The following is a 27,661-nucleotide window of genomic DNA, read 5'->3' as shown; positions in this document are numbered from 1 at the left end:
CATGTTCATATGACATCTATAACAAATTGTTATAGGTTTCATATGAACATACGACTGAAAATACGAACAGAAAAAGGAATTAAAAATACAGAATGCAAATCATTGACGAAAATTCACGAAAATTATTGTCTAACAAGTAACGAACATGAATTAAACAGAATAACGAACCATCCCGCATGTACGAAAATAAAACGGTAACGAAAATACGAAACGATCGGAATACAAAAAAATCTCGTCGTACGAAAAACGAACGGGAAAGAACAGGAAAACGGGCATCTTACGAAAAACGAACGGAAACGAACCTACGGAACGATACGGAACAAAAAAAAATGAAAATGTTTTCTGTGCACATGTCTAGTTGTGTCCGTGTACCTTCTATCTTAATCATAGACAACGATATACTGATAATCAAATGTTTCTTATTTGACATTTCAGAGCATTTTACTGGTATAATGGAACAAGATGGGCAGTGTGCTCCATTTATAATTTGTATTATTCCACATACTTGCGTTATAATAGAAAATTGTTAATTAAGTGGAGTTACACTTAAAGCAAAAACAGGTTTCCTAGATGCTCTGGGTATCAGATGCAGACAGGATGTGTCAATAAGCTGCATGTGACATAGCAAGCATGTAAACTTTCTTATTGGTGGGGACAGCGAGCCACAAGAAGAGGTGAAGTCTATGAACTGTGTCATAAAGCCTATACTCAGTAACCAGACACTGCGATTGGCTTCTCCTTAGGACACGTGCTGGCTGTCTGTAGGCAGATATTGTATTTGGTTTACATTGAGTCAGCTGGAGACACGTTACAACTAAACGGGTCAGCAAAGATGAAGCAGCTGGGACTGAACCAACCCTGTAATATCTGCTGGTTCGTCTTTCTTATCTCTTTCTGTGTCACAGGTAAGCAGGTGGGATGGTGGGGGACCAGAATCTGGGACACTTCTGCAAGCAGACACACTAACAACTGTTTAACTTTGCTAAAAACTTGAGTTCATCAGCATTATACTGATCTATTGTTGTAACCATTTACTGTCACCCAAATTATTTCCTACTGCAGTATTTTTTTTATAGTTGTTGTATTGCATTGCCCTTCTTGTGCTGCCACACAATGTTTTATTGTTTAAAAATGTTGCAGCTGCTATAGAAGAGTATATTTTGGCAAATATATATGAAAACCTTGAGGCTGATTTTCTAAACTTGCTGAGAATTTTCACTCAGTAAAATTAAGTGAAGCTGGATATTCTAAGTGAACACCTCTACAATTTATTGAGTGAAAATTCTCAACTCTTCCCAAAGTCTTAGATTCTTGGAGTTGGAAAAGTAATTGATATTATTGCCTTGTAGCACTGGAATCAACTACCACCCAGGACACTATTTGCATGGAAATATCCCGATCTCTGCAGACTTTGTTGGAAATTCCATGCTTCTATCATCTTGATGTAGTAAATCGTTTTTTAATCTAAAACAGATAAGTGTTTATGTCTTCCCAAAGTCTTAGATTCTTGGAGTTGGAAAAGTAATTGATATTTTTGCCTTGTAGTACTGGAATCGGCTACCACCCTGGACACTATTTGCATGGAAATAATATCCTGATCGCTGTAGACTTTGTTGGTAATTCCACTGCGCTCAGTTAATTTTACTCCGCGGGCTGGTCTTTTCCCCTGGCCTATGTGGTAAAGGACAAAAGCAATAATTAGTCCATTGGGATGATTGGCTTGGTTGGCCTAAATGACTGAGCATGACCTAAGGCTGCCTATACATTGTCTAAAGCATGCCACCCATATATATTTATAATCTGAGCGTTTCTATAGCTGGACAATGCTTGAACAATAACCACCTTGCTGGCAGTGTTCATTATACATTGCCCACACTAGTAATGGTTTTCGTCAGGTTTGGCGGTGCAAAAAGAATTACCGCCAGCTCCGCATCACTGTTTATGATCGCCCGGCCTATTTCACTGGCTTTAATAATAAATGGCCCCCTTCCTAACTGTATATGTAAGTATATCGCACATGCAGACAATTTTCCAATCTTTTTTTCCTTTACAGTTTTTTTTTAGAAAAAAACAAAACAGGCCACTTTAAAAAACATTGATACTAACATCAATAGCTGCTTGCGCACAATGGCATACCTACAGTATATCATTCCAATTATTCCCATTCTTTTCTTAGTCTTTATGAAGGGACATAGGGTCTAAAAGGGTAATATATTTATACTTTATACTCTACTAATAATATTAAATAGATTTGTCTAGTCTGCTCTGTTCACAAACTATATATTGACACTATAAAGACCCATAAGTCATCCCTTTGATTAATGTAAATTATATATTTAAAATCTATCTTTTCAGACACTTTTCATAATGTGTTAAGAAAATTATATTAGAAAAACATGAAATTAATAGTTTCTTTAGACATTAAATCGATAAGAGTTTTTGCATGTCTAAAACATATGACGCAAGTGTTCATAAACGGTGTAGGCCTTCCGTTTACCCTTGTTGCTATATTCAGGGAAACATAATATGTAGTGAATAACAAACCTTATGAGTATACACGTATATATGATAAGTTAACTTTTTCAGGCCTTCAAACGATACCCTTTATTAAACATTTGATGTAGTTATTTATTTCAAATGCATTTAGCTCAAACATCTGTTGATAGTTTCTCTTACGGTTCCTTTTTTAATTTAACTAAAACAAAACCCACCACTTGCTTGTATTCATATGTCTACAATATTATTTATTGCAATTCAGGCCGAAGTTAAAAACTCCAAATGCTTAAGTTTAAATAGCCTTCAGGTCATAAAAGTAAAACAAGTAAATGTTTCAATTAAATCGGCATAGTGAATTACTTGTAACCTGTGCCGTTCCTTTATAATATATAAACTTGATTGCAAAAATTTGTGGTTACATTTAGCAGTTATAATATACATTATATTTATTGGCATTTGTGAGAAGATTGTTTGACAAAAAAAACTAGTTTTTCAGCAATTGTCCATATGAAAACCAAAGAAAACCTTTTGATTATCAAAAAAAAAAACTAAATCTAATCATTAGATTACTTTAATTTGAATTCTTCTAAAGATGCTGTAATTTACTGCTGGATTTTCGCTTTTGCGTGTTGCAAAGTGAAACAAATTGAATGCATGTTTACACCAACACAATACTTTCAGAACTAAAAAAAAAATAATTTTTATATAATCACCATAAACAATCATGTCTGTCTATGAATTTTCTGGCTACCAACTTTTTCGTAATAGGCCTGCGTAACATAAACTGAATCAACTTTTAAGATAACAAACCCAAAGAAAGCTGACGTGATATTTAATAAGCAATTTTAATAAAAGCATACACATTATTTTATTCATAAACACGTAGAAACACTTAGAGGGAAATATTTTCTTTTGATTGCTACGTTTTGTGTTGTATGTATGGGTCAGATAACAGGAAACGGGTTTACCAAATAATATGGGTTTTAAAAACCTAAAACTGAAAATGCAAGAAACTTTTTGTACATGCTGCTTCAGTTCTGTACAGAGCAGTTCCAAGACATATGAATTCAGATGCTTCCCTAATATTTATGAATGATACTTGAAGCATTCATTTAAAGTGCACTGTTGCAGCCTTATTCTTTAGACTGTCACTAATAGTAAATTTTTAAGGATAGGGTTGGCATTAGAGGCATTGTGGTCTTGGTGTATCTTATGTTAACATATTCATCATATTCAGGTACCTGCGTATTATGTGGAACAGTGTTTAGGCAATTTTATCAATGGAGTTGCGACTCATGGTACTGCACTGAACTCTTTGGCTTAGTATGCAGAGCATCTTATGTTTATGCCAATACAATTCAGCTACAAATCCAGGATCCCTTTCATTATAGCAGTGTTTTTTTCCGAAATTGTTGCATTTGCAATTTAACAAGCTGCTGTACCTGTGGGAAATGCTGCACAAAGCCGCATGATGCTGTGGCAGCATGTGATTTTGCGCACCTGAAAACACGCCAATTTTTCCGATGCGTGGGGGCCATTAAGAATTTGCCTGTGGGTCAGGAATGTGTATGCTTATGCATGAATTTCCAACCCTCACATATGTGAACCGTCTATAACAGTTTCTTGTTTTAGGCCGGGTTCACATATGTGCAGCATTTCGTGCCTGGGGTTTGGTGCGTTTCTGTTCACCAGTTCAGGTGCAAGTCAGGTCTGAATTTTTGCCTGAATTCACAACTGAACCAGACCCAAAAAAATAGGACCCTTTTGCAATCCGCTCGGTGGTCACCTCGGACCTGTGTGAACCAGCTCCATCGAGAGCCGGTCACAAGTGCCTGTCATGCAAATTGGATGCGGTAAAAAATGCATCCAATTCGCACATATGTGAATCCAGCCTTCCTAGCAGTCTCTCATAACATGGCAGCAGTCTTGATTCTAGACAACTTTGTCTGACAGTCTTGTATAACATGATGGTTTTCTTGTAAAGTGGCAAGTAGGGTATCGGTACAGATTGTGCACATCATTTTGATTGTGGGTATAAACTCTTTCTGCATGCGGGTCTCAGGAACAGACCCTGCACACCAGTTGCATTGTGGGTACCAGAATGTACAACAGCTATCACATGTCTAGGCCAGAGTGTGGTATACAGAAAAAACAACCAAAAGCAAATGTTCTCAATCTTTGTCTTTGTGATTTTACACACAATTATAACATTTTTCAATAAATTCCCCCAGAATTAAGCTGGCAAAAGATAATTGGTGTCTTTTGGGCACATGCTTCTATAATCTAGATGTGGTAAATATTTTTTTTTTTAATCCTAATCAGTTAAGTGTGTATGTCTCTGAGGTCAGGAGTCCTCCATAAATTTCAGCAACCTAAGGTATTTAGCCACCACCTTCACTTATCAGCAAGTCCACGATCAAGGTGTTCTTCGTTATCTCCAACAAGCAGCAAATAAGTAAGATCAACACCCAATAAAAAGTCCATATTTTATTAAATTCATAATATAAAACAGATTGTGGCCATAATGTGTCCTGTATCAACTTGAATATATATTGGGAGACTCAAAAAGACCCAGGTTGAAACATGTAATCATCAAGCTGGTAGCTGAGCACCTGTTGTCTTATGCTGGCAATACTAGCTCTAATCTTCGGATGTATATTGGACCAATGTGTGCGATAGAATGCAACACTACTAATGGGCCCACAATCCTATCTGTGTCTTACTTGTTTGTGCCTTTATTACACCAGAATACAAATTTAGCAAAATCAGCAGAACTGCACTAAAGATCGAGATCTTTAACAAATCAAAACACAAAAGTGTGATTTGGTCTAAGCATTTTTGCCAAAACACAAAATGGACAGTTCTGTTAGTGACTCATCTCCCTATTGCACATAACATGTACTATAATGCCCTGTACACACGATCGGTTCGTCTGATGAAAACGGTCCGATAGACCGTTTTCATCGGACGAACCAATCGTGTGTGGGCCCCATCGTTTTTTTTCCCATCGGTGAAAAAAAATAGAACCTGTTTTAAAATGTTTAAAAACCCACGCTCAGAATCAAGTCGACAGAATCAAATGCTTGGAAGCATTGAACTTCATTTTTCTCTGCACGTCATTGTGTTTTATGTCACCGCGTTCTGACACAATCTGATTTTTAACTGATGGTGTGTAGGCAAGACTGATGGATGAAAGTCAGCTTCATCGGATATCTGATGAAAAAATCCATCGGTCCGTTTTCATCGGATGAACCGATCGTGTGTACGTGGCATTACTTTTTTTCCAGAGCCAGCTATAGGCAGGCAGATGGGGAAACATGGGCATCTTCTTTTTTTATTATTATTATTCAGTTTTAAAGGTTATAACACAAATCATAGCCTATTGGGCATACCCAGGCTTGGTACTATACATAGGTACAGAACATACTAAATACCTTAATCTAACCAACAACTAAATGGTACGCTCAGCCGCCATGTAGGACAGGCAGAGTATCATTAGTGAGAAACTCTATTTGTATAAGCATATAAGAGAAGAGGCACTCTCCAAAATACCAAGTAGCCTAGTAATGTATTACCAGTAGAAGCACAAGGGTCACCATAGGTCCTATTCTGATGGAAGTTAAGTCAAGTAGGGGTCTCGGGTTCAGCATTAGTAGAGAAAAACTCTACCCAAAAACATGGTCATCTTTATTACTAGCTCTGTACACCTGGACCTGCAATACCCTTTGACCTAACTCAAGTTTTTTAGGTTACAGAACGTGGGCAAAAGCAGTAATCTTTTAAGAAATTGTAGGGACTTTCCAGCACAGTAGACTGTCCCCATGACCAATACCTTGGACTTTCATGAGATATATGTTCTTGTTTGCTTGTTATCTGTTTGACATTTAGTAACATTACAAATCGGTCACACCAGACTAGTGGAGGCCACATGATTTTCCAAGTAGATTTGATATCCAAACAGTATATCAGTCTTCTAAAGGTGTGGTCTTCATGCCGCAAACAGACAATGGTCAGCAAGGATTAAAACTTTCAAAGATGTCCAATACTGGGCAACGTGAGACAATGACTGATCCGACTAAGATTGTCTCACACCAGAAAAATGCATTAATGTGCGCACATCGACAAACATTGTTGCAAATTGTGCTGCCTTAAAGATTTCACTCAATTGACTTGAATAGCAATATGAAGGTCAGCCCTTCCAAAATGCAGCATAAATACAGTACTTTTTCGCAAGCCCCTGGAATGCAACGTATTGTTGTAAGCAGCTCCCATAGTCATCAGTGTATATTTTCTTGCCCGTACATAGCATTTAAAAATGCAGAAAATTTTATAATATGCCAGAACTTTAATGATTTATGTTGTTCAGATGAATATTAATAAAGGGACATTCTCCGAGACAAAAATATCGGGCCTATGTAGTGTAACTTTATTTACCATAGAGTTTCTTTTTATTATGGCTTTTTGTTATTTTAATATTTTCTCTTAACACACCAGTTAATATATCAATTTTTTTGGCCTTGTTGAATTTCTTTTTTTTAGACAAATAAAATACATAGTCAAAATTTGTGATAAATTCTCACAAATGTTGAGGGCTTACTGAGACCATCCAGCAAAGCAATAACCACAAAAAAATCTTTGACCTGGTTACTTTCCTTTTGAACCAAAACTTGACAGTATTTTCTAAAACATGTCCAACTTTGAAACTGTCAATTCTTTTTCAAGGTTCGTACCGCAGCATACAGCAAGATTGTTTTAAACTGTAAACTGGCAGCAATAGTGTTATAAGATTACAGAGATGATTGTAGCCGTATTAGCGCACTTGCAATATGGACAATTGAGTACTGTCCATGATACTTTTTCATTTGCACGAACTTCCACATTTTCAGGACAAGCTTTTAGGGTGTGTTTCCTTCTTCAAGGTTCAAGAAGTACTGCTTAGACCTTGAAGAAGGAGACACTCCCTGAAAGCTTGTCCTGAAAATAAGATAACCGTGAACCATTAGTGAAAGAAATGAGGACCATTGCTGTTTAATTTCTTCTCCAATACTGGTGACACTCAAAGGTATAAAGAATACATATGAACAAAATATACTTTTATTATTCAGACCAAGGTCCAGCAAAGCAAGAAAGACAACAAAGGAAGACTAGATACACTACTTGGCATCACTGGTTTATCCTGGCAAGTGATACCTTCTTTTATTATAAGGATCACTTACAAAATTTCCTAAAGTAATAAGAACCATTTTTATTATACATATAATTTTTTTAAACATCAGTCCACTCAAGTATTATATCTCAGATTTTAGTAGGAGTTGGAGCATTAAACCCACTTTGGAATCCCATCTATCTCTAAGGCCTCGTACACACGACCGAGTTTCTCGGCAAAAAACAGCAAGAAACTTGCTGGGAGATATTTTTTTGCCGAGGAAACCGGTCGTGTGTACATTTTCGTCGAGGAAACTGTCGAGAACCTCGACGAGCCAAAAAGAGAGCAAGTTCTCTATTTTCTCAACGGGAGTCTGATTTGGCTCGTCGAGATTCTCGACGGGCTGGTTTTCAACGAGAAACTCGGACGTCTGTATGCTAAGAAACCCGCGCTTGCTCAGATTAAAGTATGAGATGGGAGTAAAAGTAGCATTTGTAATGGAGATAACACATTTTTAAAGCTGTAACAGACTGAAAAGTGCAAATCGTCTCTTACAAAACGTTTATTTAACACGCAAACACATGAAATTAGCAAAAGAAGCCCCAAGAGTTTAGCCAGTGGAATCGAACTTCCCCTGCCGTTGTATGTGTTGTATGTCACCGCGTTTGAGAACAAGGAGATTTTGGCTTGACTGTGTGTACGCAAAGCAAGCTTGTCGAGTTCCTTGACAAGCCTAACAAGGAACTCGACGAGGTAAACGATGTTTCGCCCGTCGAGTTTCTCGGTCGTGTGTACGAGGCCTAAAGCTTCGTACACACGATCAGATTTTCCAACGAGAATTGTGTGATGGCAGGCTGTTGGTGGAAAATCCGACCGTTTGTGTGCTCCATCGAACAATTGTTGTTGACTTTTCCGTGGACAAATGTTGGATGGCAGGCTTTAAAATCTTCCGCGAACAACGGTCTGTTGTTGGATTTTCCAAGCATGTGTACCCATGGAGAAAATGTCCAAACACACATGGTCGGAAGCAATGCTCACCAAACACCACATTAGCATAAGGTGTCCAAAGGGTGGCGATAAAGAGCTGAAAAACGATGTAGTACGTAACTACGTTCGTTTTTGTTGGCTGACAATTGTGTGCCGTTTGTATGCAAGACAAGTTCATGGCCAACGCCCCTTCGGACAAAAATACTACCCTTTTTCCTGCGGAAAATCCAATCGTGTGTACGAGGCTTTAGGCTTTGTTCAACATGTGCAGCCGAGGGGCAGCAAAACCAGGAGGGCGAGCCATGGTCCCCCCCCCCAACCTCCCACCAGAGCACTAACATACAGCCACTCATGGCTGCACACATCCTGCAGCTGCAATGCTGTGCTTTGTGGCCATGACAAAAATGAAATATGATTGTGGCGTGGTAATACGGAAATTATAGGGTTAAATTATTTCACGAAACATTCAGCATTTTTGTGTATATTGATTTGTGACCAGCTGGATAGCCTGAAGGTAATGTACAGATTTCGTTTTGGATTTTGCATACTGGTAGTGACCACTCTTTACATGTATGCGTAAGCTAATTGTAAGTTCCATCAGCCTCTTCATCGAGCATACTCCTCGCTTGTCAAGGAATTGGATTAAAATGCATAATTTGATTAAAAAAGTCAAGCCAGTCATAAAATAGTGATTTTGATTTGTATCATTTAATATTAATTTATAACTGCCTGTACTATACCAAAATCCTAAAACGTCCATTGTGTGGGCGCAAAGGTGAGTCTTCCAGCACTCAGATTTGATCGTTTTCAATTTAATATAAAACCTGCCACTAAAGTCCTAATTATAGCAGAGCTCTTAATTTTATATATGTTTAAAACATGCAGTCAAGGCCACATATGGACTTCTACTCAAGTCTCTGGGATTGCCAATATTTGCACATACACAGTGGGGGTTATTTTACTAATTCTGCACAATGCGCAATATGGTGGAGCAGTGCAGAGAAACCAATCAAATTGCAGGTTTTATTGCCAAAGCTTAATTGAACGGGATGAAGTTAGAAGCTGATTGGCTGTCATGCACAGCTGCATCATATTCTGAATGCTCCAGTTTTGATAAATCTCCCCCAGTATGACTTTGCTAAAAAATGGCGAAGCAGCCATATCCCCTGGCAGCACTTATCTCAAGGGGGACTGGCAAGGTTTTGACACCTGTTCCATGTTTTATTCTTAAATAATGCTACTACAGCTCTCCACTGCAAATTATGCAAGATGATACCATGCTAAACATACAATTCAGTTTTAACTTTAGTTTGCTTTGTGAAGAAATGAATGTTAAGAAAATTGCCCCAATGCTAAAAGATTTTCCTTTGCCCTAATTAATTAAATCCTAGTTTTCAGCATTGTGTTGACCCATGTTGGCCCTTATCTCTTTACTGAATATAAAGAATGATAGTCTGCTCCTGGAAATGATTACAGTCATCCAAAGGAAGCCATTCATTATCTCTAGACTGTAGATTATTACCCGTCATCAAAATCCAAGATGCGTTAATGATGAGACTTCAGCTTTATAAAGTTTGGAGGGCTACAAGTTAGCCTCTTTTTCTTTAACTTTTTTATCATTTTAATGGGTTTGTTACAACAGACATATACAACATTTCAGAAAAAGATGCACAGGGTAGCTTGCAGGCTGAGGTTAGTTGTTTTTTTGTAAACTACACAATTTCAAATTGGTGCGTGATCTGGTTTTGGTATAACTGTGGCAGGATTTATGCAAAAAAAAAAAAAAAAGATCTGTCCAAGTCTATCTATTATCTGAACAAAGTACTGGAATATTTCACTATTTTTCCCCAATTGGTTTTACAAATAAGATAGCACTTGAAGGGCAGATGTGACTTGGGTCTATATAATTATATCTGAAGAAACTGCGCAACAAAGTCTCCGCTTCCCTCTGAGATTGTAGACAGGACCTTTTTTTAAACACAGGTGGCTGTTTTGCTATACACTTGAAAAGTAAAGATGCATTACTGGTAGAAGATACATTTTTGAGATTCTGACTTCATATATGCAATGAAAATATGAAGTCCTGATATTTTGTTAGGTCAACGCTAACCATACAGTATATAATCTGGTTGTACAATCTTCTTTAGATCTACCATGTGCAAAGACCTTCCCGACCTGGTAAATATTTAATGGATCATTTAGGTTTATCCTTGATATGATAGGTAGGTCTGTGCTTGTACTGTAACAACTGGCAATGATCCTTGTGTTGACAGATGTAAATAATGTGGGTCGTAAGTGTTTTTCTACAAAAACTAGAATAAAAACCAGTAAACACGTAAAGCATAAAGACATAAAAGCCAAACAAGTACAGCTGCAGAGAAATAGAATAGGAAAATATTCTGCCAGTAAAAACGCAATAATGAGTGTAAATAACGTAGAGTTAAATTAATTTTAAAGTTAAAATTTCATATTTTTTGCTAGAAAATTACTTAGAACCCCCAAATATTATATATATATATATATATATATATATATATATATTTTTTTTAGCAGAGAATCTAGAGAATAAAATGGCAATTGTTGCAATATTTTATGTCACACAGCAGCAGTGTTTTCAACGCAACATTTTGGAAAAAAAGACACTTTCATGAATTAAAAACAAAAAAGTAGAGTTAGGCTTTTTTTTTGTATAATGTGAAAGATGATGTTACGCTGAGTAAATAGATACCAAACATGTCATGCTTTATAATTGCACACACTCATGGAATGGCGACAAACTACTGTACCTAAAAATCTCCAAAGGCAACGCTTTAATTTTTTTTTACGGTTATCAGGTTAGAGTTACAGAGGAGGTCTAGTGCTAGAATTATTGCTCTCAATCTTTATGGCTTCGTGCCAGTCTCTCTCTAGGCGCTGGAGGTGGCGCATCGTGGATCGGGTCTCCTGGTGGGACGGGAGGCCTGGTAAGAGCGGCAGGAGGTGGTAAGAGGGGGGATGTCCCCTCCCGCTCCTCCGGGATAACAACCGAGAGGCTTCTAGCCACATTGGTTGTTATCACCAGAAAGCCGATCGCCCGCGCTAAAAAAAAAATTCCGGGCTGCAGGCATCATCCCGGTATAACCCCCGAAAGCCGAGGACGCATATGTGCGTATGCTCGGCGGCAAGGGGATAATATGGGATAAAACTCAAAGGAGTTTCCATTAGTGTATCTGAGCACTATTCTGCTCTAGCATATTTTTTAAACGAATTTATTGATGGTTGTTAGGTATGGCAGACAGAATGTTTTTGTGTGTTTGTAAGTTTTCCAACACTAGCAATAGTGTGGCAATATAAAAAACTTGACGGGAAACTATAATGGTTTATGGTCAGTGGTATGTTTTTTTTTTTAAACTAATAATTAATATATTTTTTTATATTACAAATTAACATTTAATGCAGGGACATTCTGGATAATGTTTCCTTTTAGACAGACTCTCTCTAAATGAATCTCTGTATGCTTCAATACAAGGTGGTATAGCTTTAGGTATTCAGCTTGGATACCATCACAGGTGCTACAAGCCTTCCAATTTGTAGAAGGATCTCTTGAGCAAGCCGGTACCCCACCTGCACAACTGTCACAATAATATCCAACCAGAGGATTGTCAGCTCCATCTTATGCTAAATAAAATCTTTGTTTATTAAATATTTCACCGGAAAGCACAGCCTCAAATACAAATATGGTATACCAACACCCCTACATTGTGTCCTGTAAGGACATAATAGTTGGCACGAGGAACCACCAAGTTCAGTGGAGGGCGCATGGTATTGACGCTTCCAAAACTGTAGGTTTCTGAAGAAGCTTTAACCAGCTTCTTCAGAAAAATTGGTGTTCAATTGTGCCGGCAGCAAGAGAGGTAAGTATTTACTCTCTTTTTTACAGGTACACCTGTTATTTACAGGTTAGTTTTTGTGACAGGGTAACCCTGAGGTTAGCCTGGAAAAATATTCAAGCTGTTAGTCTGAGAAATTAGCTGACTAAAATTAAAAGAAAACATTTTGAAAGTTTTTATTTTTTAGTCCAGAGCAGAATTTTCCGATCTTTTAATATTGGGAGAACCCTTGAAATAACCTTCAGGTCTTGGGGATCCAGCGCTTATATTTTCTACATCTACAGTTCATGGTACATTAGAGTGAACAGTATGTTGAATAATGAATAAGTAAAAGAATAAGGATTGTGGAATACTAGGGTGTTGTTGACACCTAGGGCTCCTCTATACAACAAAATGATATATAGTAATGAAAATGAATAATAATAATGGGCCCAAAAAAAAATGCAGCCAATAAAAATTGTAATGTTCGATAACATTGGTTGTCAATGGATTAAAGCCTGCTTACATTAATGATCAGTGGAGAAGTGCCACTTACATTGGTGGTCAGTGAAGAAGGGTCTCCTTTGATTCACGATCACTGGGGGATGGGCACCTTACGCGGGTGGGCAATGGGAGAACAGCCTCAATACAATGGTGGTCTAGGTAAAAGAAAAATGTCAGCAGGTACTTATCTGGGAATCAAAAATTGCTCAGTGCTCAAGAAACCCCTAACAACCTCTGAAGAAACCCTAGGGCTCCAAAGTACCCTGGTTGAGAAAGGCTGGTTCAGACCATAGTAAGTAAAAACATATACGTACTCACTATACATTCCATTTAAAGAAAGACAAAATGATCATTATAGATATAGCATTACTGATTGTCCACTTGTGATCATTTTAGCAACACAGCTCTATCAATAGTGAACCTTCTATTTGGGTGCTGTAGGCTATTGGCTAAAAATACAAAAAATACAAGCAAACGTTTGTTTTTTATTAGACTTGAGAAGGCATAGAAAAGCCACGCTAGATGCAAAACTGCTACCAGATCTTAATCCAGTCTCGGCTGTCATTTTTTTTTTTTTTTTTAAAGGACATTTTTATTTTCCATGAAACTTTTCCTAGAAAAGTTATACAATAATGCCCTGTACACACGATCGGTTCATCCGATGAAAACGGACCGATGGATTTTTTCATCAGATATCCGATGAAGCTGACTTTCATCAGTCTTGCCTACACACCATCAGTTAAAAATCCGATCGTGTCCAACGCGGTGACGTAAAACACAACGACGTGCAGAGGTGGGGATGGGACTGACTAGGAGGAGAAAGAGATTGGTGTTCATACTTAGTATGAACACACGATCTGTCTCCTCTCCCCTGAGGCCCCATACACACCATAGAATCCATCCGCAGATAAATCCCAGCAAATGGGTTTCAGCGGATAGATCCTATGGTGTGTACACGCCAGCGGATCTTTATCCGCGGATAAATCTCCCCTGGGATGGATTTCCAGCAGATGAATATTTGCTGACATGCTCAACAAATCCATCTGCTGAAATCCATCCCAACGGATGGATCCGCTGGTCTGTACAGACTCACCGAATCCATCCGTCCGAAGGGATCCCCCGCATGCGTCGCAATGATTCAACGCATGCGTGGAATTCCTTATATGACAGCGTCGCGCCCGTCGCCGCGTCATAATCGCGGCGACGGCGCGACACGTCATCGCCAGAGGATTTCGGCGCGGATTTCAATGCGATGGTGTGTACACGCCATCGCATAGAAATCTGCTGAAATCCACGAGAGGATTTATCCGCGGATACGGTCCGCTGGACCGTATTCGCGGATAAATTCTATCGTGTGTATGGGGCCTGAGAGAACCAGGATCTGTGTGTTTACACACACAGATTCCGGTTCTCACTCTGTCACTCGCGATCGCGGGTGCCCGGCAGTAATCGCGCCCACTAGGCACTTACATCGGCTCCAGCGGTCAAAAGGCGAACCCACGCAAGGTATTGTCGTTTTGGCAACTGTGCCGTTCTGCTGCAGTAAAACTGTGGCGGCTGGTCAGGAACCATTTAATGAAAAGTCAAAGATTAGATCAAATTCTCACAAACTGGAGCAGTCATAGATGGATCGAAAATGTTGCTGGTTCAGCACGGGCCAGATTCATTTTGATCCTTCTATGAACAGCTTAAATGAATGGAGTCTGTTCGTCTAGCAAAGCACACATTATTGAATAAGGTAAAGCTGTGTTCAGATTGTATGCGCAATCAAGTGCAAGATTTTTTCCTAGCAGATGATTGGATATTCAAAATTAACATTTTATCCACTAACGTTCATTTTGGACTTTATCTTGAGAAGCAGCCTGGTACACAGTGCACATGGGTACGGGACTGACCTGGCAGATCCAAGACAGCTGGCATCTATGTTATTTTTTTTTCTTTATTTTTATGCCATGAAACGTGATATCAACCACCTAACTGAATCGCCCATTGAACAACATCTATTTAATCACTCCTGGTATTTCTTTAGATGCATCATCTCTTATGTGATTTTAGCTCCCTCTTTTGGATCTTACAGTAATGATTTATCGAGAGGTAAATGTAACATTGAATGTATTTTTTTATATAGAGGCCGACAAGCCCTCAGAAAAAATAGTTTTGCCATTTGATTCTTAAACTCAGGGCTTCCCTGGAAACCCTTGACTCATAGTGGTTATGAAGCTCTGATGTGTAATATTGGAATACGGATTCCATCCACGGGGGAGTCAGAAACAAACAGATCTCCCCAACACCGGCCTACATGAGTGACTAACACTGATCTCTAACGCTCTCACTTTCTAGAACTATAAAACAAATCCAGGTCATGGTAAACGAACCCGAATAAATTAGTCCCTTACCATACGCATCAATACAGCCTCACAAAAGTGGTTCTTTTTTTGTGGCGCCACATACACTATATTGTCAAAAGTTTTGGGACACCTGCCTTTACATGAACATTATTGCATCCCAGTCTTAGGGCTCTTTTTTTAGGCGGACCTGAACGGGCGCTCCGTGCTCCTCTATGGAGCCGCGGATGTCAGTGGTGACATGCCCGCTGACATCCGATCCGCCAAAGTGTGACGGAGGAAAAACCTACTTTTTCATCCGTCGATCGGATCAGCTGAACACGGACAGACGGTCTGGGTTCATCTGATCCCCCCATAGGGGAGAGCAGAGAAAAAACAGGGCGGTCCCTGCACAGTGTGCGGGGACCGCCCTGTTATCTGCCGGCTCAGCGGGGATCAACGGAGCAATCCCCGCTGAGCAAGCGGAGGTTCACGGGGCGCCCCGTGTGAAAGGGGCCTTAGTCTGTAGGGTTCAATATTAAGTTGGCTCACCCTTTGCAGCTATAACAGCTTCAACTCTTCTAGGAAGACTGCCCACAAGGATTAGGAGTGTGTCTATGGGAATGTTTGACCATTCTTGCAGAAGCGCATTTGTGATGTCAGGCACTGATGTTGGATGAGAAGGCCTGGCTCGCAATCTCCGCTCTAATTCATCCCAAAGGTGTTCTATCGGGTTTAGGTAAGGACTCTGTGCAAGCCAGTCAAGTTCCTCCACCCCAAACTCGCTCATCCATGTCTTTATGGACCTTGCTTTGTGCACTGGTCCAAATCATTTGGTGGAGGGGGGATTATGGTGTGGGGTTGTTTTTCAGGGGTTGGGCTTGGCCCCTTAGTACCAGTGAAGGGAACTCTTAGGCCTCGTACAGACGAGCGGACCTGTCCAATGAAAACGGTCCGCGGACCGTTTTCATCGGACATGTCTGCTAGCAGATTTTGGTCTGATGGTTGTACACACCATCAAACCAAAATCCCTGCGGACAGAATACGCGGTGACGTGGCGGCGACGTGATGGCGATGATGACGCGGCGACGTGCGCGAACCTGGAAGTTCAATGCTTCCACGCATGCGTCAAATCACTTCGACGTCATGCGCGGGTTCTCGGGCCAGCGGACATGTCCGATGAGTCGTACTGACCATCGGACATGTCCGGCGGACAGGCTTCCAGCGGACATGTTTCTTAGCATGCTAAGAAACATTTGTCCGCTGGAAACCTATCTGGTCGGCCGGAAAATTGTCCGGTCGGCCCTACACACGACTGAACATGTCTGCTGAAACTGGTCCGACGGACCAGTTTCAGCGGACATGTTCGGTCGTGTGTACGAGGCCTTAGGGTGTCGGCATACATTTCATGCTCACAACTTTATGGTAACAGTTTGGGGATGGCCCCCTCTTGTTTCAACATGACTGTGCACAAAGCAAGGTCCATAAAAACATGGATGCTCATCAGTTGGGGTGGAGGAACTCGAATGGCCTGCACAGAGTCCTGATCTCAACCTGATACAACACCTGTGTGATGAATTAGGGCTGAAGCTGCGAGCCAGGCCTTCTCATCCAACATCAGTGCCTGACCCCCAAACTCGCTCATCCATGTCTTTATGGACCTCGCATGCACTAGTCCAAATCATTGGGTGGAGGGGGATTATGATGTGGGTTTTTTTTTTTTTTTAGGGGTTGGGCTTGACCCCTTAGTTCCAATAAAGGGAACTCCTAAGGCGACAGCATACCAAGACATTTTGGACAATTTCATGTTCCCAACTTTGTGGGAACAGTTTGGGGATGGCCCCCTCTCGTTTCAACATGACTGCGTACCAGTGCACAAAGCAAGGTCCATAAAGACATGGATGAGCGAGTTTGGGGTGGAGGAACTTGAATGGCCTTATACAACACTTTTGGGATGAATTGAAATGGAGACTGTGAGCCAGGCTTTCTCATCCAACATCAGTGCCTGACCTCACAAATGTGCTTTTGGAAGAATGGTCAAACATTCCCATTGACACACTCCTAAACCTTGTGGACAGTCTTTCCAGAAGAGTTAAAGCTGTTATAGCTGCAAAGGGTGGGCCAACTCAATATTGAACCCTACGGACTAAGACTGGAAGGCCATTAAAGTTCATGTGTGTGTAAAGGCCGGTGGCCGAAAACTTTTTGGCAGCGGTCCCAATACTGCTATGTTTGTGTTTAGAGAGCGCTGCACAGTGCACTCCCAGTACAGAAACTGAGCTGTCAGCAACAACTCTGGATCTCATACTAACGATGATCACTGTGATAGCCACTGATTGGCTACCACAGTGAATAGCCACTGTTTAGCTCATCCCTGGATTTTTTCCTCCTCTTGTATGGAGAACAAGATACATTGTATCAGTTTTCTCCTTGCCATAGGAGAAAATTGTAAAATGTGTAAAAAAATTATAAAGAAATACGGATAAAATACAGATAAAATTGTTGGGGTCATGATTAGGGTCAAAGGGCAGAGTCAGTGTATTTTAGTTTGGATTTCATAAAAATATTAGTATCAGTGTCAGTTAGCGACAGTGCGTTGTAGGTAGGATAAAAAAGCAAAATGTGCACTATTGTTTTTGGGTCCTACTACGGGTACAAACAACAACTAACATACAGATATGTGGTATGGCTGTGATTATCAGGAGCAGGAGAATATATTTTGGGTTGTTTTTTGTTGGTAGGTTATGGTTGTAGCAAGACATGTGTAGCTACATTATTAAAAATATTTTTTGGGCCCAATTCTCTAGGGGTGCACCGATATATCGGTGCCGATACATATCGGCCGAAAATCGCATTTTTTGGGGTCATGCCGAAACAACAGAAATAATCGCCGATAATGACCCACCTCAGAGCCGGACTTAATTACCGTCCGTACGGCTCATTTCCTGTTTCCCCTACTCTGCCACTGCCAGCGTTGTGACGTCGCAGCCAGTCACTGGCGGCTGCGAGTCCGACCATCGGCTGTCCATGCAGCTCCCCTCAGACAGTCAACAGTGAAGTCCGCGTTCTGTGGGGGCTGGGCGCCATCCAACCCCGCGTGACTCCGAGCAAGCTGCTCACCTCATCACCCGACGGCGGGACTCACTTACTCCAGCAGTTAAGGTAAGGTCTGTGACTGACTGTCACAGACCACCAATCCCTGACTGTATGACTATAGTGCAATTTTTTGATTAATGTGCCCCGCGCGACACTGCTTTTTAAATGCAAGCCTGCAAGGTGCTGACTAGGTCTATATGTCATGTACCATTTTTTTAAATATAATATGAATGAATGCCTCGTTATTATCCTGCTCATACCTCACCTAGTGCAGTACACACAGACATCTAAGATCTTGTATATATTATATGATATCATTAATTATATAAAGATGTCTGGCAATACACAGACATCTTTATATATTATATGATAAAAGATGTGACGTCTGTGTATTGCACTAGGTGAGGTATGAGGCAGTTGAATTAAAATGGACAAATAAATAATGTCAGCTAATTAAAGCTAATTAAAATGTCTCATGTAATACATACAATTATTTTAAAAAAAAATTAAATAGGGGAAAAAAAAAAAAAGAAAAGTAATTTTCGGTTTCGGTCTGAATTTTTTTTTATTTTGGTTTCGTTTCGGTTTTGAAATTTCCATTTCGGTACACCCCTACAATTTTTTTTGATAATAAACAAATCAAGTATCCATTACCATTTACCACCAAATAAAAAAAAGTCCATGTTTTCCTAAAACACTTTACTTGGATACACTAAGTAGGTTTGATGATGCGTGCAGTTTTACTAACACATGTCAAAAGTGCAAAATTGTGTTTAGGCATTAAGATTTGTTTACCCTCCATCATGAAGGGGTTAATGTAATCACATATACTCACCGGCCACTTTATTGGGTACACCTTGCTAGTACTGGGTTGGACCCCTTTTGCATCCAGAACTGAATTCATTCTTCATTCAACTGTTTTGTCTCCCTTTATATTGTAAAGTGCTGCGTAAACTCTTGGCGCTATATAAATCCTGTATAATAATAATAACTGGTGACTGTGGAGGCCATTGGAGTACAGTGACTTCATTGTCCAGTGGTGAGATGATTGGAGTTTTGTGACATTATCCTGCTGGAAGGAGCCATCAGAAGATGGGCACACTGTAGTCATAAAGGGATTGACATGGTCAGCAACAATACTCAGGTAGGACGTGGAGTTTAAATGATGCTCAGTTGGTACAGAGGGTCCCAAAGTGTGCCAATAAAATATTCCCCACACCATTACACCACCACCAGCCTGAACCATTGATACAAGGCAGGATGGATCCAAGCTTTCATGTTGTTTATGCCAAATTCTGACCCGACCATCTGAATGTCACAGCTGACATCAAGACTCGTCAGACCAAGCAACATTTTTCCACTTGTCTGTTGTCCAATTTTGGGGAGCCTGTGTGAATTGTAACCTCAGTTTCCTGTTGTTAGCTGACAGGAGTGGCACCCGGTGTGGTCTTCTGCTGCTGTAGCCCACCTGCTTCAAGGTTCGATGTGTTGTGTGTTCAGAGATGGTGTTCTGCATACTTTGGTTATAACGAATGGTTATTTGAGTTAAGCCCTGATGGACCGTTTTCATCGGTTAACCGATGAAGCTGACTGATGGTCCGTCGCGCCTACACACCATCGGTTAAAAAAACGGTCGTGTCAAAACGCGGTGATGTAAAACACAACGACGTGCTGAAAAAAATGAAGTTCAATGCTTCCAAGCATGATTCTGAGCATGCGTGGATTTTTAACCGATGGTCATGCCTACTAACGATTGTTTTTTTTTTTTGGTTTGGAATCCACCGGTTAAATTTAAAACAAGTTGGCTTTTTTTCAACCGATGGATAAATAACCGATGGCGCCCACTCACAATCGGTTTGGACCGATGAAAACGGTCCATCTGACCGTTCTCATCGGTTTAACCGATCGTGTGTACGCGGCCTTACTGTTGCCTTTCTATCATCTCGAGCCCATTCTCCTCTGACCTCTGAAATCAACAACAAGGCATTTTCTGCCACCCAACTGTGCTCACTGGATATTTTATCCTTTTTGGGCCATTTTTGGTAAACCCTAGAGGTGGTTGTGTGTAAAAAGATCCCAGTAGATCTAGATGGATCTATTATTAAGTTAGGAGTATTTGAAGTATTGCAATATTTTTACATAAAATTTGTATAAATATCTAAATATGCCCAATAACAGCCTCCCGTCATCCTTTAAACAGCGGGATAGAAAATGAATGTCAGCCCTCTTCTGCTCCATCATTGTCCAATCACAGGCTGAGGCTGGTGACCACACTCTGCTGTTTAACTGCAATGAAAAAAGTGGGGTCCCCAGCTTAGCTTTACTGTCTTCATCACAAATTGTCTATCAAGAATTACAAACATTTTGAATAACGACATTTTTTTTTTCAAAATGAGTCCCAACCCAACCAAATGCAATATACTGTACATATTACTGCATTTCTAGGTTCATGCTCTTCTCTTTCTTTTTTCACATAGGCACCTCTACACAAAGTGTCAATTTGACCCAGGCTCCAGGTTTTCCAATTGCATTGATTACCAAAGAAATAGAGATAAAATGTGAGGTGAAGGGAACAACAACGGACAATCTACGGGTCTGCTGGTACAGAGAGACATCCAAAAAAGAACAGCTGGAGTTTCTTGTATGTACCACTTTTGGCCCAAAGGAAAGCTATACATATGGCATCTTTAGCCAGAGCCGATTGGACATGAAGAAGAACAATTTCCCAATCTCATATACAATGAAGATAAAAGATCTTCAGCACTCAGACAGTGGAGCCTATTTCTGCATGGTGGACATGGGACAAAAGCTCTCCTTTGGAAATGGAACATACCTGACAGTTGGTAGGTTATAGTGATTTACCGGGATGAGCCTGATGTATGAGTCGAATGTAAGTTCAACTCGAACATCGGGTGTTCGCCTGTTCGGGCGAACGCCGAACATTATGGGGCATTCGTGCCAAATTTGAGCGCCGCAGAACGCCCCATATTGCACTGTGAGATCGCAGTGCATTGCGTCCTATGATTGCCCAAAGCATGCAGCTGACCTGATGACCTGTAGGAGGCTTTTAAAGTGATATTAAACTCTTGGTTTAAAAAAAGAAATAACAAAAGATGTCGTACTGTGCAGTGGCTTTGCACAGAGCAGCCTGGATATTGCGCTTTTCGGGTCCCCCACCGACGCTCCTGGCTCCTTCCTCATGCCAAGTGCCCCCAGAGCAAGCAGCTTGCTCTGAGGGCACCCAAACAGGCTTGCTCCTGGATCGCGGCTCTGCGTGTCCAGTCACACACTCCGAGAGCCGATGTTCTCGTGCACATCCCTGGATCGAAATGGGGCTCAGAGGAGTTCTGCACAAAGAAAGTTTTTTACCTTCATGCATTAAAGGTAAAAAACCTTGAGCCTTTAGAATCACTTTAAAGCATCACCTATGGAAAATATAAGGTACTAAAGCCTTTGGCCATTTCAGAAGCGCATTCAATTTTATGGCTTGACATGTTGAGTATCTATTTACTCGGTGCAATCTTATCCTTTATATTTTACAACAAAATTGGGTAATATATTGCGTTATTGCCCTAAAATTTACTTAACAGTAATTTTTACTGAAATTTAGAATTTCATAAACCATTGTGCAAATATTTTGTGGCATTAAAATTGGAATTTGGAATTTTGGGTGTCTGCTTTTAGAAAATACATGGGGGTTGATTTACTAAAATTGGAAAGTGCAAAATCTGGTGCAGCTCTGCACAGAAACCAATCAGCTTCCAGGATTTTTTTTGTCAATTTTTATTTGAACAAGCTGAAGTTATAATCTGATTGGTTACCATGCACAGCTGCACCAGATTTTGCAAACCAAGTCCAGTTTTAGTAAATGAACCCCATAATGTTTTCTTCTGGCCTAAAATAATTTTTTAAACGTGTTTCAAAAAAATGTAATACCGGCTCTGGCAGCGAAAGGGTTAAAAAGTTAAAGTCGTAAGTTAGTAAACTATTGGGACTGCTGCCTTTACATGCACATGAACTTTAATGGCATCCCAGTCCGTAGGGTTTTAATATTGAGTTGGTCCACCCTTTGCAGCTATAACAACTTCAACTCTTCTGGGAAGGCTGTTCACAAGGTTGGCCTGGCTCAAAGTCTCCGCTCTAATTCCTCCCAAAGGTGTTCTCTTGGGTTGCGTGCAGGCCAGTCAAGTTCTTCCACCCCAAACTCTCATATCCATGTCTTTATGGACCTCGCTTAGTGCACTGGTCCAAATAAATTGTTTGGTGGAAGGGGGATTATGGTGTGGGGTTGTTTTTCAGGGGTTGGGCTTGGTCCCTTACTTCCAGTGAATGGAACTCTTAAGGTGTCAGCATACCAAGACATTTTGGAAAATGTTATGCTCGCAACTTTGTGGGAACAGTTTGAGGACGGCCCCTTCCTGTTCCAACATGACTGTGCAATAGTGCACAAAGCAAGACCTATAAAGACATGGATGAGCAAGCGTGGGGTGAAGGAACTTGACTGGCCTGCAAAGAGTCCTGACCTCAACCTGATAGAATACCTTTGGGATAAATTAGAGTGGAGACTGCAAGGCAGGCTTTCTTGTCCTCCTCATTGCCTGACCTCACAAATGTGCTTCCGGAAGAACGGTCAAACATTCCGTAGACACACTCCTAAACCTTGTGGACAGCCTTCCCAGGAGAGTTGAAGCTGTTATAGCTGCAAAGGGTGGGCCAACTCACTATTGAACCCTACAGACTAAGACTGTGATGCTATTAAATCTCATGAGCCCCCCTGCCCCAAAGCACCCACCCCCCCATGTTGAGGGCATGCGGCTTGGTATGGTTCAGGAGGAGGTTGGTGCTCGCTCGCCCCCTCCCTTTCCTGACCTGTAGGGCTGCATGCTCGGATAAGGGTCTGGTATGGATTTTGGGGGGACCCCCATGCTTTTTTTTTAAATTTTGGTATGGAGGGTCCCCTCCGAATCCATACTAGACTCAAGGGCCTGGTATGGACCGGGGGAGGGGGGCCCCCATGCTGTTTTTTTTCATGATTTTTTTTTAGCCAGCTTTTTTTTTAACATTGACAGGAAGTCAGCTGAGAAATGATGACTCATCGGTTGTTAAGGACGTGGCGGCCGGCTTCCCGGCCCCCTCCTTAGCAACCAGCTATATACAGTGTAAAAAAAATAAAATAAAAAAAACATAAAATGCAAATCGCGGTACTTGCGTTTTGGATGCGGGTCCATTGAATTCTATTACATGCAAAACGCTGCTTTTTGCGGGAAAAAAGTCCCCAACCCTTTTCAAAAACGCAGAGGCACAAAAAAGTATTGATGTGAACATGTTCCATAGGAAACCATGTTAAAAAATGTCCCTGCATTTCTGCAAAATGCATCAAAAAATGCATTAGTGTGAATCGAGCCCAAGAAAAGCTGTGCCTTTGAGCACAAGCAAGGAGTGCTGATTTGCTTGCAAATTTGGGTGGTTGAAATACAATTCTATGTGTTTATGCAGATAATGGTCTGCAGGAGCAATTAAAGTGTACTTAAAGGGGTTGTAAAGCCTCGTATTTTTTCACCTTAATGCATCCTATGCATTAAGGTGAAAAAACACCTTGCACTGTCCGGTCCCCCTGAGCCCCGTTTTACTTACCTGAGCGCCAAACTTCCATGAGCGCGATCCCACATCGTTCTATCCACGGCTTCTCTGCTGTTTTTTGAAAAGATTAATGGCGGCGCAGCCATTGGCTCCTGCTGCTGTCAATCAAATCCAATGACGCGGCCGCCGGGGGTGGGGCCGAGTCATACACTCGGCGGCTATGTACGCCGAGTGTATGACACAGGAGCGCGCCCGCAAGGTAACCCCCTTGGGATAGAGCTCCTCAGAGGGGTTATCTATTGTGGGGAGGAGCCATGAGAGCCGTGGGACCCCAGAACAGGTGGATCGGGGCCACTCTGTGCAAAACGAACTGCACAGTGGAGGAAAGTATGACATGTTTGTTATTTATTTTTTTTAAACGTGAACACATAGTATCACTTTAAACCCAAAACAAAAATGTAATATATGCAGCTTCAGCCCCAGAAGGATTTCCCCCCTTAATGACCAGGCCATTTTTTGTGATACGGCACTGCGTTGCTTTAACTGACAATTGCGCTGTTGTGCAAAGCTTTATCAAAACAAATTTATGTTCTTTTTTTCCCCCCACAAATAGAGCTTTCTTTTGGTGGTATTTGATCACCTCTGTGGATTTTATTTTTTTGCGCTTTAAACAAATAAAGAGCGACAATTTTGAAACCTTTTTTTGCTATAATACATATCCCAAAAATATATAAAAAAACAAATTCGTTAATCAGATATGTATTATTCTTCTACATCTTTTTGGTAAAAACAATTGCAATAAGCATATATTAATTAGTTTGCTCAAAAGTTATAGCGTCTACAAAATAGGGGATATATATTTGGATTTTTTTTTTTACTAGTAATGGCGGCGATCTGCAAATTTTAGCAGGACTGCGTGTCCAATGTGTCAGACATTGGACACTTTTGACACTTTTTTGGGACCACTGACATTTATACAGTGATCAGTGCTAAAAATAACTACTAATTACAATTTACAATACAATATATATGACACTGGCAGGGAAAGTATTAACACTAGAGGGCGATCAAGGGGTTAAATGTGTCCCCTTGATGTGTTCTAACTGTAGGGGGGATGGGCTGGCAGGGACAAGACAGAGATCGCTGTTCCGATCACTGGGAACAGTAGGACTTTGTCATGTCACCTGTCAGAATGGGCGGGTATGGCGATTCACACAGGAGAGCGACCTGCCGCAGTATATCTACGTCAGCAGGTCGGATAGCGGTTAATAGTCCTTAGATGTGGTGGCTGCACTAGTTTTCTCTTTTCAAGCGTTTTTACCTAGGAAGTTAACAGGAAGTTAATGGTTCAGAAGATTTTTGGCATGATCGACAGGTATTTTTTACACTTATCAAATAGATGTGGAATATCTTATTTCAAATGTAATGTTCTTTCTTTCAGTTGAGACTCTTCCTACTACTGCCCCACCAACAACCCAGAAACCTAAATGCAATTGCAGAAAAAGGAAAATTTCAAAGGAATCCCCACCAGGTACGTAATTGAAACCAACCAGGCTTCCAATTTGTTTGAATTTGTTACTCATCTGACATTATTGTACTTTTTGTTGGTCTGTTTCAGCCCTTTGACATTATTTTGGAAGATATTTTTGTGGGGTATTTCTCACTTTTTTTCACAAACTGTCAAAAGCTGACAGAATTTTGAATTGTGGAGGAAAAGATGTGGATTTACTGCTTAATCTATTATTACCCCAAAGATCTCAGAGTTTTAGACAGCCAAATCCTGTATTATCTCCAGATTACAGGAACAAACTTTGTTTTGCATTTTTTTTAAAAGCCGGTGTAAATGATCAAACTCAGTGCTGCTGTGGCCACAGTCTGATTCATCTCTGTAGACCAAGGATCTCAAACTGGTGGCCCCATCATGCCTCTGGTTGTGGGAGTCATGCTTGTAATGCCTCGTACACACGATCGGTTAAACCGATGAGAATGGTCTGATGGACCGTTTTCATCTGTCTAAACCGATCGTGTGTGGGCGCCATCGGTTAGTTAACCATCGGTTAAAAAAAAGTCAACTTGTATTAAAATTAACCGATGGATTCCTAACTGATAGGACAAAACCGATCGTTAGTAGGCACGACCATCGGTTAAAAATCCACGCATGCTCAGAATCAAGTCGACGCATGCTTGGAAGCATTGAACTTCGTTTTTTTCAGCACGTCATTGTGTTTTACGTCACATGTTCTGACACGATAGTTTTTTTAACCGATGGTGTGTAGGCACGACTGACCATCAGTCAGCTTCATCGGTTAACCGATGAAAACGGTCCATCGGCCCGTTCTCATCGGATGGACTGATCGGGTTTTATACGGCATAACTGTTAGCCTTGCAATGCTGGAGGTCCACCAGTTTGAGACCCCTGCTGTAGACCATTGCCCTCTCCAGCCTGCTGCTTCCCTGCACTAGCCCCAGCAGCTGAGGAAGAGGAGGATGCAACATTTCCATGCAAGGAAAGCAGGCCGTTATGACTCCTGGATAAGCCAACTCCAGAAGTCAGCACTTATTTCTATACCACTGATTAATAGTGAGAGAAGTGCAAAAACTGGGAAAAACACTCTTCCCATGCAAGATGGGTAAGCAAACTAAATTTTTTAGTGTTATAGCTTCCTTTGGCAAGTGATGCAGGCTCACCCAAGGGGTGGAGCTTAAGTGACAATTGGTCTTCACCAGAGATCCTGATGGGGTTCCTGGAAAAGAACATGGTGTGGTGACTGTACATAAAATGCTAGACAAAAGAGTAGTCGGGTCTGGGCAGAGGTCATGGGCAAGTGGCAGGCAAGACAGTAGTCATGGGCAGGCAGAGGTCATGGGCAGGCAGAGGTCATGGGCAGGCAGCAGATAAAAGAGTAATCAAGTCAATCCGGTTCAGAAGCAAGCAAGACAATCAGAAGTATAATAGCTCTTTAGCACAAAGGGTAGCCAGCAATAGAACACAGCACCAACCACATTAACAACTGGTGCATGAATACCGATTTGGTCACAAGACACGCCGGGCCTCTCTTCAGTTAATTCTGGATGTCCTTGCAGGGATTCTGTGAATAAAAAGTGATAAAATGGTAGAAGTTGCAATTTTTTTCTGTTTATGAAACGCATATTTTCATGAAAAAAATACCCAATAGTTTGGTAAATTATAAAAGATGGGGTTGCATTGACTAAATATCGCAAAAAACAATGGTACCCAAAAATCTCCTTGCAGTAAAAGTCTTTACAGCTCATGAGTTTAGAGTTACCGGTGACCTTTAGCACTAGAATTATTGCTCTCACGTTGATGTTTGTGGCGATACCTCAGATATATGGTGCAATTGTAGTTTACATACACGTGTGCACCTTGGGCTCACGATTGCATTTGTTGGTGTGTGCTGGGCAATGGGCATTACTGTTAATTATTTTTTTATTATAATTTCATTTTTTTTACTTTTTCTATTTATTTTTGTTTAATTTAATTGCTATTACAAGGGGTTAACAAACCCCCGTGTGATAGCATTGGGCAGGTGACAGGTCTCTCTATGGAGACATTGGGGGGTCTAATTAAAGAGGTGAAATCTCTACAAGGCCTTTTGGGTTTTGCCACCCAAGTACTATGGGTGACATTTTCTTTGGAAGACTTTATTTGCCTATTTCAG

At 40.8% G+C, this 27,661-nt stretch overlaps 1 protein-coding gene across 1 annotated transcript in view; it reads left to right on the top strand.

The window, feature by feature from the left end:
* The first annotated feature begins 717 nt into the window (after window positions 1–717).
* Window positions 718–27,661, top strand: part of LOC120924471 (T-cell surface glycoprotein CD8 beta chain-like) — a 38,891-nt gene continuing 11,947 nt past the window's right edge. The window contains exons 1-3 of the mRNA XM_040335456.1: window positions 718–905; window positions 20,879–21,244; window positions 25,423–25,512. Coding sequence (XP_040191390.1) covers window positions 833–905; window positions 20,879–21,244; window positions 25,423–25,512 — 529 coding nt within the window. The 5' untranslated portion in view covers window positions 718–832. The remainder of the gene's footprint in view (window positions 906–20,878; window positions 21,245–25,422; window positions 25,513–27,661) is intronic.

The sequence above is a fragment of the Rana temporaria genome, chromosome 1 (genome assembly GCF_905171775.1).
Source record: "Rana temporaria chromosome 1, aRanTem1.1, whole genome shotgun sequence".
NCBI lineage: Eukaryota > Metazoa > Chordata > Amphibia > Anura > Ranidae > Rana > Rana temporaria.
Note: the sequence above shows the minus strand (reverse complement) of the source record. Positions and strands in the feature narration are given on the sequence as shown.